General features: G+C 44.0%; 1 protein-coding gene across 1 annotated transcript; it reads left to right on the top strand.

Annotated features, from left to right (window-relative positions):
• The first annotated feature begins 207 nt into the window (after window positions 1–207).
• Window positions 208–12,095, top strand: AANAT (aralkylamine N-acetyltransferase). The gene is made up of 4 exons (XM_035104547.2): window positions 208–1,890; window positions 6,650–6,918; window positions 8,208–8,362; window positions 10,251–12,095. Exons 2-4 carry the CDS (start codon window positions 6,762–6,764, stop codon window positions 10,554–10,556), a joined length of 618 nt encoding a protein of 205 aa, XP_034960438.1. The 5' UTR covers window positions 208–1,890; window positions 6,650–6,761; the 3' UTR covers window positions 10,557–12,095.
• Window positions 12,096–12,537: the final 442 nt, after the last annotated feature.

Raw genomic sequence — 12,537 nt, 5'->3', positions numbered from 1 at the left:
TAAAAGGTGCAACCAATATATGAGATAGATGCATGACATGCAAAGCAAGATATGTCAAGCCTTTATTTGTTGTAATTGTAATTATTTGTCATGGGGGGGGGTCAATTATAAATGGAATGTAATTAATGAAATGTGATAGCGATGTTTATTTTTGTTTATTTTGTATTATTGTAACTATTTGTTTCATTACTGTGGAATTTCCAAAAGAAAGCATTTGTAAAAAATTAAAATAAATAAATAAATAAAAAGTTGCATTACTGAAATAAATGCACTTTTCAATGATATTCTAATTTTCCGAGTTTCACCTATAGATAGTACAGTAAATTGTGCTAAACCCAGATATGTTAATATTGCATTTTCAAGTTTCTGATATAACGTCCAAACTAACATTGTATTAAATATAGTGAGCCTCAATCCATGAAGTACAGAGACAGCTGCTTAAAGCATCCTGCTATTTCTTGAAATATGTTGTTGGCATTTGTCTGTCTCGAGAGGCAGTGGAAGAGGGCACCACCAGGGATAAAGTCAAACCATTAGAGCGTTACAGCACTTGCTGTGGCTGAAGAGTCCAACCCAGGAGAGACATGTTTTATTGCAGCTGGGGGTAGATGAAGGTGTCCGGTTTTGCTGTTATTGATGCACCATGGCATTTATTCTCTCTGTGCTCCTCCCTGCAGTCATTTATCATCTGGTTACTGCTGTAGATACACAGCCTGTCTGTCTCCAGGCACTATGGTCATCTGCACTGTGGTTGTTCCTGATTTGTACATTCAAAGGCCTAGATGTCTTTGCATGCAGAGTTTATCACATGGGCATGAAATGCCGTAGATGACTCCTGCTCTTTCGTAAGCCAAAAAAATCAGAAATGGAAGTGTTGCGTTTTTCTGATTGTTTTGTCATGGCAAGCATTTCTGCTTGACAAATGGAACAATCGCCACCCCTTGTCTCTGGTTTTGTCTATATCACCCAAAGGAGTGTTTTGCAATAAACACATTGAACTACAATAAAGCGCAATGCTATCAGCAAGCTATGGCTGACACTCCAGAAGCTGCAGTTTTTCTGGTATCTGGAAAAACTTTATCCTATCTGGTTCTTATTTCCTGGAGATGCCCTTTTTGAATTTTGTTAATGTGACCCAGAGGGGATCATGGAAGTTACAGGCTGGCTGCTGGTTAGCTTGGGAATGCTGGTGGAAAGCATTATTAAAGGTTGAATGACGTCCTTTGTTAACCTAATCATACCAATATTTGGGCATTACATTTGGAAAAGAACTCTTCCCCCCCCCCCTTTTAAAGCAAGTCCACAATATAACTATTTGCTGGTGTAGCAGCTCTGGAAAATTAAGCTATGGGACACTGCAGCTCAAGGGCAAATCCAGGAGGGCAATTGCGTTTACAGTAATATTGACAGAGCTTTATTCACATTCAAGGAAGATGCCACGGTAGAGTTTATTGATCCAGTAAAAGCATGCAATGTGTTTCTGCTTCACCTGTTTTCTGTCAGCACCCATCGCCTGGTGATTCACCTGTGGCTTGTACAATGCCCTTTGTATCTAGCAATCAGCTAAAACACTTTATCCCTCAGCAGAAAACCATGCCAAGAAAATAAAGCCTGTGGGGATCCTTTTGTTGCCTCCAAGCCCTTTTGCAAGTGTCTTGTCACATGAGGGTTTAGAAATGTCTTAAGAGTACCATCACGTGCTTTGGAAATAACAAATATATTAGCTGCAGTTCCTGAAGTCTCTGCAGAATAAAAGCTGGAAGCTCATCAGGAGTCCCTACAGCCCACACTATCTGCTCTCTTCTTTCCGGCAGCAACTCTGCAAGAACCTCAGTCTTCTCTCCAGAGGGGGCCACACGTTAGAATCCTGAAAGAAAACTTAATGCATAGGTAAGATCAGCTATTTCCGTTCTAACATCTGTGATGCTGACTGCCAAAGCTTTTATTTACTTACTTTATTTATTAAATTTATAGCCCTTCAGCCAAGGATTTTCTACAGCAGCAGAGCTTTTTTTGGGGGGGGGGGATAGCTGTCACTTTAAATGATCACAAGAGGAAAAATATCACAGAGTAATTGGAGGGCACACTCCCCTCCACAGTTCTGTGTGTTTCATTTATTGCTAATCTGGAAACTGTGTCCCTACCCCAATTTTGGTTTGTACGTTTACAGGCACTAGTTAAATAGGGCTTACATGCATGCAGCTTTGCATTAAATCATAGCCATTAAAAAAAACTATTGTTTATTACTATTAGACACAGTCTTGTTCATGGTTCCGTGCAAATTTTATACATAATATAGAGACACACATTAGGTATGGAATGCAAGCTGAGTTAGCAGTGTCTAAGGCTGCAGTTTGTAATCCTAAACACTGCAGGTGGAATTCAGAGTTGCTCTCTTCCAAGCGTTCTGTCCGCACAAGGATTTCAGCTTGCCAGTTAGAATGACCTCGATTTCCTCCCCCTTCTGTGCTGTTTCTGGGGTTCTCCCAATCCTCCCAAGCCAGTCTGGGGTGGAGGTTGGAGAGCGGGGACCCCATTGCACAAGCAGAAGTCCTTGTGTAGGACGTCTCTGATGGGGCTGGGTTAGGTGAATTGCACCCTGTAGTTCTGGTTACAGGTAGGTAGCCGTGTTGGGCTGAGTCGAAGCAAAATAAAAAAATTCCTTCAGTAGCACTGAAAAGCTCATACACACGAAAGCTCATACCAAAATAAAAACTTAGTTGGTCTTTAAGGTGCTACTGAAGGAATTTTTTATTTTGCTTCCACCCTGTAGGTTTAGGATTGAGGTTTAAGTCTTGCTTTTAACTGATTGATGGTTGAATTAACAGTTACCTAATATAAATATTACATAATGTCAAAGCAAATTATAGGCAGGGATATTTGATGAAGGTTGCAGTTTAGGCAAATGATTTGTGGCCCTAATAATAATAATAATAATAATAATAATAATAATAATAATAATAATAGAGAAACACATTTTCTGATTCGTTATTCCCCAAATAAAAATGCTACCAGCATTGAAAACCTTCTGCAAGGGGCCACTTTTAATTGAAATCTGTATTTTTGGATCAGCAGGTAATCTTTTCTTACATATTTATTAATGCTTTCAAGTCTGGGGAAAAGGAAGCATTAAGGAATTCCCAGATCCCAATTTGTGGCTTGTAATCAGAAAGCGTCCTCATATTTTTCCAGTAGAACTAAATTAGCGACTCCAATGCAGATAGTTTGCAGTTAAATTTACTAGGCATGTACATTCTGAGAGTGCATATGAGAGTCTATTCTGTGCACATAAATATGGATTGTACATCTCTCTATCTAGAGATACATATAATCTTCTAGGGCATGATTATGAATGAAAGATGTCAATATCCATTGCGCCACATATGGTGTTGCCTTGAAAGACCGTTATAATTAAAGTCAGGGACAGTCTGTTCTTTCTATTTGTGCCTTGGATAAAGGTCCGTGCTTCTGCTTGAATCACTTCCCCTTGTGTGAAAAGAGCATTTAGGCCCATTGGCTATGTTATTCTGGATTCACAAAGCCTGCCTTTTCTATCATTATATTCTTGTGCTCCATGAATGCTGCATGAAAAGATCTGCATCCAGTAGCACTTTCTGCACTTTTATAGATGATGCTAGACAGAAAGGCTCCAGATTTTTGTCACCTAATCCATATATATATATATATATATATATATATATATATATATATATATATATATATATATAAAATATGCAAAAGCTCATGTGGGATAAATTATTATTATAGCAGCTTATGGTGCATGCATATGGGGCTGCATCAGGACTTTCTCTCCCTGTGTAGGTGTGTGCCAGGAGAAAAAGTCCTGTTGCACAGGCAGAAGTGCTTACGTTAATGGGGGCGTTACGTTAATTTCATTGGATGCAACCCATAGTATGCTGCTGAAATCAGTTTCATGCTGAAGACCCCAAACCTTGCACCCTTTGCCGTCAACAGATACCCTCAGCTGAGTTCACAGCTCAGAAGGTGGACAGGTTATGGAGTGTGCAATAAGCCTATTTATTAAGGAAGACTTGAACCAGCCAAACCGGGCAGATTTGACCAAATTTGGAGTTACCCTTATCACTGCTGTCACTTCTTATTGGCTCTTATTTTGCCAACAACCACATACATTCTGTCCCTGGAAAGATAGCTGAGAGGGTTGCATAAGACATCTGTGTACCGATCACTTGTCATGTCTATGCACTAAGCTCAAGGAGCTGTCATAATGAATGGGCTAATCTCCTTCACCTGACCTGTCCCTCGGTTCCCTTTCACTCTGCAAAGCACACTGAGAAACAGCACACTGAGATGTCATCCATTGAGCACAGGCACGTATATGGTATTCTCATGGTTCCCTAGGTGTTTGGGGGTCATCACCTCTGCAATGAAGCTGCGTCAAAAGCTCCCACATGGGCACTCACAGGGCCATAGGAGCACAAACCCTCACAATCCCAGGAAATGACAGCCCTGCTCACCCTTTTCAGTTCACCCACAGCTGCTAGTGCTGCAATTATTTTGTTTGGCTTTTACTTCAGATCCCATTAGCCACATTGCTAGCCTGCAATTAGATAGGAAAGTGAACACCCGTTAATTTTGATGCAGCTATGCCTTTTCTCTTTGCATGGGAACTTGGGAACTACATATCCATATAGATGCCTCAGACAACTGGTCCATCTATCTCGATATTCTCTACACTGACTGACAGCAGTTCCCCAGGGTTTCAGACATCTTCTACCTGAAGATGCCAGGGGCATTTTGCATGCAAAACAGATGCCCTGCCACTGAGCTGTGGCCCTTCTCTGCAACAAATTGTGCTAGGCATATATCCCAAGTGGAGAAAAACGTCATGGTGAACGCCTCACATGACATTTGGAGCCCGGGTTTGGTCTGGCATCGTTAACACTTTCAGACCACAGGCCCCAAACCTGGCAGATTTTGCCCAAAATAGACATCATGAATCATACATGCTCCTTGATGCCTCCAACTCAGTTCACAGCTTGGCAAGCGCTAGGTCTATAATGATTGCCCAAAATAGGCAATGTGAATAAATCGTAAGATGCACCAGCTTGGTTGGGCTGCTGCTTTCCTGTAGATATTATAGCTCATTAGACATCTGCCCAAACCCACACAGGCCATTTGGTGTAAAATGTATGAGAAATGTCCTTATTGACAGAATAAACAAGAGGTATCCTTGTACATAAAAAAAAAATTCAAGTTTAGGAAGGACCCAGGCTTGCTAGATTGAAAAAAAATGTAGAAACTGGTGAATCTCTTGAATTACGGTGTCTGGAATAAAGGGTGCTCCATGTAGCTTTTGGAGCTGTCATAGTTGACCAGGGATGAGGAACCTGTAACACTTCAGAAGTAGCTGGGACCACCACTTCCATCATTCCTGACCATTGATCAAGCTGGTGAGGGATCATGGGAGCTGGAGACCAACAACAGGTGGAGGGGCACAGGTTCCGCATCCCTGCTGTAAAGTAATGGAGAAGGAAAAGACTTCTCCCAGGATATTGGGTTGCATCCAGTGGTGGTGCTCAGCTGATGGTAAGGCTTTGGTCAGTAATTACCCCCTCCTTCCTAGATCTGCTCTGGATACTCCCCCAAACCTCTGGAGCAGATTTAGTGGGTTGAGGGCTGCAAGGGAGAGGAGGAATCACCCAAAATATGTTCCTCCCCCATTCCTCTGTAAGGGGCACTTAAGACACCAGCCCAAAATGAAGGCAATACTTGGTGTTTATAGAAGCATGGCACATTCACAACAGAACAGGGCAACCAGGCAGGGAGCATCATTTCCCAACCCGATTTGGAACGTTTCGCTGGCTCTCTCTGTCATTGGCTGGCATGTTTAAGAAAGCTGATTTCTCAGTAAAGGGATTGTCTGCAGCAGCCTTTCCGCAAGAGCACCTAATTAACTTGCCCTTTCAAAAGATTAAGGTTCCCACCCTGACTACCTCTTAAGAGCACTCTGCTGTAGCTTTATTTTCCTTTAAAGAAGAAACCCTCGTTCCCACAATTGCTTTCTTCTTTCAAAGGGAAAATAACTCTGGTCTCACATCTTTTGATTTGGCTGGTTAATTAACAATCACAGGGAAGCTTTCCAGAAGGCAGAAGATTGGTTTGACAGCATTAAGAGTCTGATTCTGTGCGGAGACCCAACATGGTCTTCCTGACTCTGAGCTCTGTCTTGTGCCCCTGTAATCCGATGCACCCAGCACCTAGCAGGAAGCGATCTGTATCTGTCAGGATTAGGTCCTAAGAGCGCTTTTGAGTCATCCAATCCAGCTTCTTGGTGACCTCAGAATAACTATTCCTTCCCAGCCCACGTCAATGTATTAACCCTGCCTATCTTGCCACTTAACCTTGCCAGCAAGCCTCCAAGCTATAAAAGCCACTTTTGATTCCGTCCCCCCTGTCATTACTGCTCTAATGCACAGCATCTGGGCGTTTGCTGGATTTCTGCTTTTGTGAGCCGGACATTAGCGAGGACCCACCTCTGCGACCTGATGGACCTTCCGTTTCCACAGCACTGGTGGTGGTGATGAGGACTAATGTGCCTGAAGTCTCAGCAGATGTGTGTGCCTATATAAAGAGATGCAAATGACTTAACTTGATATGCATTTTGCAGGTATCTTCAGCTGCTGGCTGACTGCTCTGGAGGTGGTGGACTGAAATAACAGCGCAGCTACTCCAAAAGTGGGCAGAGCATTTACGGAAGGCACAGGAATAAACTAGAGAAGATGTCTGTGATCAGCGCCCTGCCGTTTCTCAAGCCCATCCACCTCAAACCGCTGCGGAGCTCCCCTGGGCGCCAACGCAGGCACACTCTGCCCGCCAGTGAGTTCCGGTGCCTCACCCCCGAGGATGCCATCAGCGTGTTCGAAATAGAGAGAGAAGGTAAGGCACCAATTCATTTGTCTCCTGCATTTTCTGAACCGCCCTCCACCTTACCCCCCCCCCAAATAAATTAAAGGCACTTCCGTACTTTAGAAGCACTGAGTTACTGGGGTCCTTTATTGAGGGCAGAGTAGGAGAGGAAAGAAAAAGCAGGGGATGGAAGGGAAAACATCCATGCAAATGGGTTACACCACTCTAGTGTATCACAAGTGGCAGCCAGCTTGCTTAACATGAGCAATTTAACACCAAGGCACAGCAAGAGAGGGGCTGGAATGTCAGCCTTCTTGTGCCTCTCAGGCATGTGGCATTATGGGAAACATCCAGATACGGCTTACAGCCCCTAAGTGGTCAGTGTAAGATTAAATGCAGGAAGAAAGTAAAAAATGGGCATGCACAGTGTGGGAAAAATCACATTTCTAACCTCTCAGGTGAAAGAGCAATGGAAGCATCAAGATCATTGATAAACTGGAGCGACAGTAGCACATCATTAGGGAAGTGGAGGATGAGTGAATGTGCTCCTTACAGGCCACCTGCTCAAAAACTTTACAGATGGAAATTAATGTTTCCCACATCTGAATTTCAGTGGCAATATCTGAACACTGGTAGCTAAATTCAGGTATCTTTATTCGTACTTGGGTGTAAACAAATCCCGCTATGGACATTTGAGTTTTGCAGCCAAATTTGAATATTCTGGAACTGAGTTTGTTTTTTTAAACAAAACGAAGGAAGACAAAGGAAATAAATGTATTTGAGTATGATGGTGCACTAAGTGCGAGGTCCGACTGGCAGCTGCTGAAAGAGGAATACTTGTTAGCATCAAAGGTATCCTAATAAGACAATAGATTTATCCTACTGAGGTATAACTCAGCTCATCCTGCAATGGGAAGCTGAAGGTAGGCTACTGAAGTTTACAAAATATGCCTGGCCTACCTTCGAATGGGCTACCTTTCTCCTCTACCTGATAAAGAATTCTAATAAATAAAAGATGCCACCAAAACATTTCACCACCAGTGGGAAGGGTTAACTATTCTGTCTTGCCCACTCCCAGGAACCTCAGCTTTCACTTATTGAACAGAAGCAAACAGAAGTCAAATAGGAATCAAATTACCCTGAAAACTGCAGTCCACTAGATTCAGAAATTCAGTTCCAACCTCCCCCCTAGTTCCATTTTTGAACCTTTGTTCTCAGGGCAGGTCTAACATCTCTCTAGTGACCAGGAAACTGCAGCCTGGATCTAGACAGCAGCATGACATTAACCCTTCAACGCCTCTCTCTTTTGTCCTCTACAGCATTCATTTCAGTGTCGGGAGACTGCCCCCTCCACCTGGATGAGATTCGCCAGTTTCTGAACTTGTGTCCGGAGCTGTCACTCGGCTGGTTTGAAGAAGGCCGACTTGTTGCTTTCATTATTGGCTCTCTCTGGGATCAGGAGCGACTCAGCCAGGTAGGAAACGGAAATCCTTTTAAATGCATCACTTTCCCATTATGTAACTGACGGAGAGAGAACATAGACAGACTCCGGAGTATTCTCACATCACCTGGTTATACTGATGGAGAGTACTGTACAGTGGTACCTTTGTTCTCAAACTTGATCTGTTCCAGAAGTCCGTTCTAAAACCAAAGCGTTCCAAAACCCAAGGCACACTTTCCCATAGAAAGTAGTGCAAAATAGATTAATGGACTTTTAAAAACAACCCCTAAACAGCAATTTAACATGAATTTTATTATCTAACAAGACCATTTCTGGGTTAGGGTTAGGGTTAATTTTAGGATTGGGTTAGTGTTAAGGGAAGGATTAGAATTAGGGTTAGGGTCAGTGTTGTTTTATGTTTTCTTGTGATTTATTTGTGGTTGGTTTGCTTTTTTCAGTTTGTTGTGTTGCTGCTTTTTCATGAGTTGCAAGTTTGTTGGCTTTGTGGTTTTCTGGATAGTTTCAGTTTTAATTTTAAATGCTCAGCTGCGGAACGTGAAGCCTCCGCTTCCCAGCTGAGAGATCCCCGCCCCCTCTCCTGCTTGCACGCGAGTAGGAGCTGGATGGGGCTGCTCAGCTGGGGAGGTGCAGGCTCAATCACACTTTCCATTGAGGGGTTTGCGGCTGGGGGCTCCTTTAAACTTCTCCCCTCAAGGAAGCCCCCACGTCAGCATCAGAGCCCCTGCACCACCTGAAGGCAGCCAAGCAGAATAGTTGCTGGGGTGGCAAAGGTGGAGGTAGCCCGGCAGCTGCATCTGAGAGCCCCTAAACTGCTGCTGAGGCAGCTGTTGGGCTGTCTCCGCATTGCCACCGATGCCCCTTTAAACTTCTCTATTGAAGTGAATGCTCCAGGTGAGCAGCCCCATTCAGCTCCTACTCCATACAAGCAGGAGCTGGGCCACTCAAAATGGAACAGTTCGGATTCCGAAAAAAGTTCGCAAACTGGAACACCTACTTCCGGGTATGCGGCGTTCGAATTCCAAGTTGTTTGTGAACTAAGCTGTTCGAAAACCGAGGTACCACTGTAGCACATATGGCTTGGGAACTCTTCTCCTACTCTTCACATGCTTTGGTGAATGGGCTAGTATCATGCTTGTCCCACACTTTAACATCCCTTCACTCAGCTGCTGAAGTTCATTCAGTTTTCACAAGCCAGTATGCTGTGCCACTGTTCAACAAATGTAATGGTACTCTAACAAAACAATTTTTCATTACCCAGCAGTGTCTGCTTTAAAAGACATCATTGTTGTTGTTATATTTATACCCTGCCTTTCCCCCTGATGGGACTCATTTTTTGCAGGCATGAGCCAGTATGGTACCTGTACAAACAGATAAATGCATTAATAAGAAATCACATCATTCTCCTTGAGAAGACTACTCATCAGGAGTCTTGCCCTGGAGCAGCTCTAAGGCAGATGCTGGATTCAGTGTGAAACGAGCATTTCACTTTTTAACATTCTGAATACCGGAGAGGCTGCACAGCTCTCTTTAAATTGGGATTGGGTGAACCTGTGGCCTAGCATGGCCAAGGATTAGAAATGATGAGGCTTGCAGTCAAAAATGCCATAGGTCCTCACTCCTACTCTAAATATTAGAGCATTTCACCTCCCCCCCTGCCCCCACATGAATCTTATCACATTAGCTTAAATTAGGTCAAGTACAATGTGATTTGGAACCAGTGACTTTCCCAATGCATGCCAGCCAAGGAACCATGTGATTCCTCCTCCTCTTCCTCCTCCTCCTATAGAAGAAAGTTGTCCCTTGTCTACTATAAGTAGTAGAGTCAGTCTGCGCTAGGGCATTAACAGTGGGTGGACCACATCTCTAACAATCAGCTTCTCTCTTTCTCCTCCCTCGGCAGGATGCTCTGACCCTGCACAAGCCTCATGGAGCCACAGTCCACATCCATGTTCTGGCAGTCCACCGCACCTTCCGCCAGCAAGGCAAGGGCTCCATCTTGATGTGGCGCTACCTGCAGTACCTGTGCTGCCTGCCGTACGTGCGCCGAGCCACACTGATGTGTGAAGATTTCCTCGTCCCCTTCTACTCCAAGTGTGGTTTCAAGGCATTGGGCCCCTGTGAGATCACAGTGGGCTCTCTGAACTTCATCGAGATGGACTATGCCGTTCGTGGCCATGCCTTCATGCGGAGAAACAGTGGTTGCTGAGGAGGTGCTTCCCATTCCCATCCACTTCTGGCTGGTGTTCTTGGAGGCGGAGAAGCCCAGTTTCCCAGTGATCCCCACCAATGGGTCAGGGGAGTCGGATGGGTGGGTCACAAAGTTGTCAAGTTCTCTTCGCTGGGATAAGGAACTTCCACATCAGTGGTGAATTAGGCAAGTGAGCCTACACACGCATATTAAAGTTACTGATGGGTCCCTTTTAAAGAAGTTTGAGAACCACTGCAATACGCTGATTGATATGTTCACAATGAATTAACCCAAGCAACTCCTATTATAGCCATTGCTGCAAAGGCAACACAAATCTTAATACATAGTAGCATTTTAGTAGCCAGTAATAGGTGTCATGGCATTGTACCTTCACAACTGCCTTTAAAACTGGTAGCTAAAATGTAGCCCAGTTGTCTTCTCATTTGTCTCTTAGCTGAATTTGCGCCCTGCAGCAGTGATCATTGTATACATGGGGGAATGAAAGGCAGTAACTGCTCTTTCCTCAATTTAGCTATGAAGATGACAACAGCATGACATGGTGGTGAAGTTGTAGCGCTAAGCATTATTCCCATCAACTAAGGGAGCAACTAAGTGACTGCTGTTGCCACTACACTATAGGTCTGCAGGTTAGAATTCGGCAGTTTTCAGAGTAACCATTGACTGTCAATGAAGGTCCCAGCTGCCTTTCTGCCTTATGACATTGGTTACCATCATCCAACAAAATGGTGTCAGAAGACAAATGCTGCATCTATAACTATGAAGCAAGTCACAATATTGGCATATACAAATGCTTTCAGAAATCAAGCTTTCTATTCTCAAAAGTGTGGTTTCTGTTGTAGCAGGCTGCTTGCTTTTTTTTGGCCCTGTTCCACCTCCTGGGATTAATAGAGCAATTAGAAAAAAAAACATTACCTGAGAAGTAGAATCATTCAGTTACATCTGCCATTTTGTGGAATTACTGTTTGCCTTTGGAAAGGAGCAGCGGTTGCCGATGAAATTGTTGTCTCTCTGCTCGCAGGGGAGAAACTCAATGTCTTCTTGCACTGGCTGCTCTGTTGTTGTGAAATGCATGGAATCTGTGCTTGTATATTCTGTAAAAATATGTATATAAATGCGATCTATGTGCTAAAACCAGAGCAGGCTTCTTTCTTAGCCGAGTTCCTGCCCAGATAGGTATTTGCCTGACAGATAAAACCAAGTCCCTGTTGACAAGGGGCAACCCACATTTGCTTTAGTGTGTTCTCTTTCCCTTGCTGGCTTTGACAAGAGCTACCCACAGCACAGAGATCCAGAACTCACTCCCTCCTCCTGCTGCTGCCGCCCAGGTGCAACCAAGGTCTACAACTAGCAGGAGCAATAAATTTGTTAAATTTGAGGCTGTGCAGTGAGTACTTAACTCATTGCAGTTAATGTACATGCTTTGAAATGCAGTGACTTACTGCTGAAGCAAAAGCACTCGGCGCATGCCCCAAGAATGAGTATGTCTCTATGCCCCTAGGTGGACTGTGTGTCGATATTAGCAGGTGCTCATATGTAAGAGCTGATGATCATTCATGATGGTGGGAGAGGAGGGAATGTGTACAATGCTCATCACACCCACAGAGATAAATAGCACATAGCGGGTGGGGTGGGGGGGTCCAGCTGCTAGCATCCAATATGCTTCCTGACCCTCCTCATCCTTTTGATGTTTGGCGAGTGGGTAGGCGTTTGCCATGTTTCCTGTCCCTTGAAAGGTAAATTGGCTCCTTCAGCATGAACTGGAGGTCTGCATATCAGGACATACTGACCTTAAGGACAGAGTCCAACATGCACCTTCAGTAATTAATCTAGTCTGCACTGAGTGTAAGGAAGGAATGCCCCTCCATGAAACAAGGCAGACCTAGGGAACTAATGTTTGGAAGGTGGCAAAAACCACCATGACACAGCTTTCATAGTTGTGTGTGTTTTAACTCTATGGCTACAACTAAAGTAGAAACGC

The sequence above is a fragment of the Zootoca vivipara genome, chromosome 2, assembly GCF_963506605.1.
Source record: "Zootoca vivipara chromosome 2, rZooViv1.1, whole genome shotgun sequence".
Taxonomy (NCBI): Eukaryota; Metazoa; Chordata; class Lepidosauria; order Squamata; family Lacertidae; genus Zootoca; species Zootoca vivipara.
Note: the sequence above shows the minus strand (reverse complement) of the source record. Positions and strands in the feature narration are given on the sequence as shown.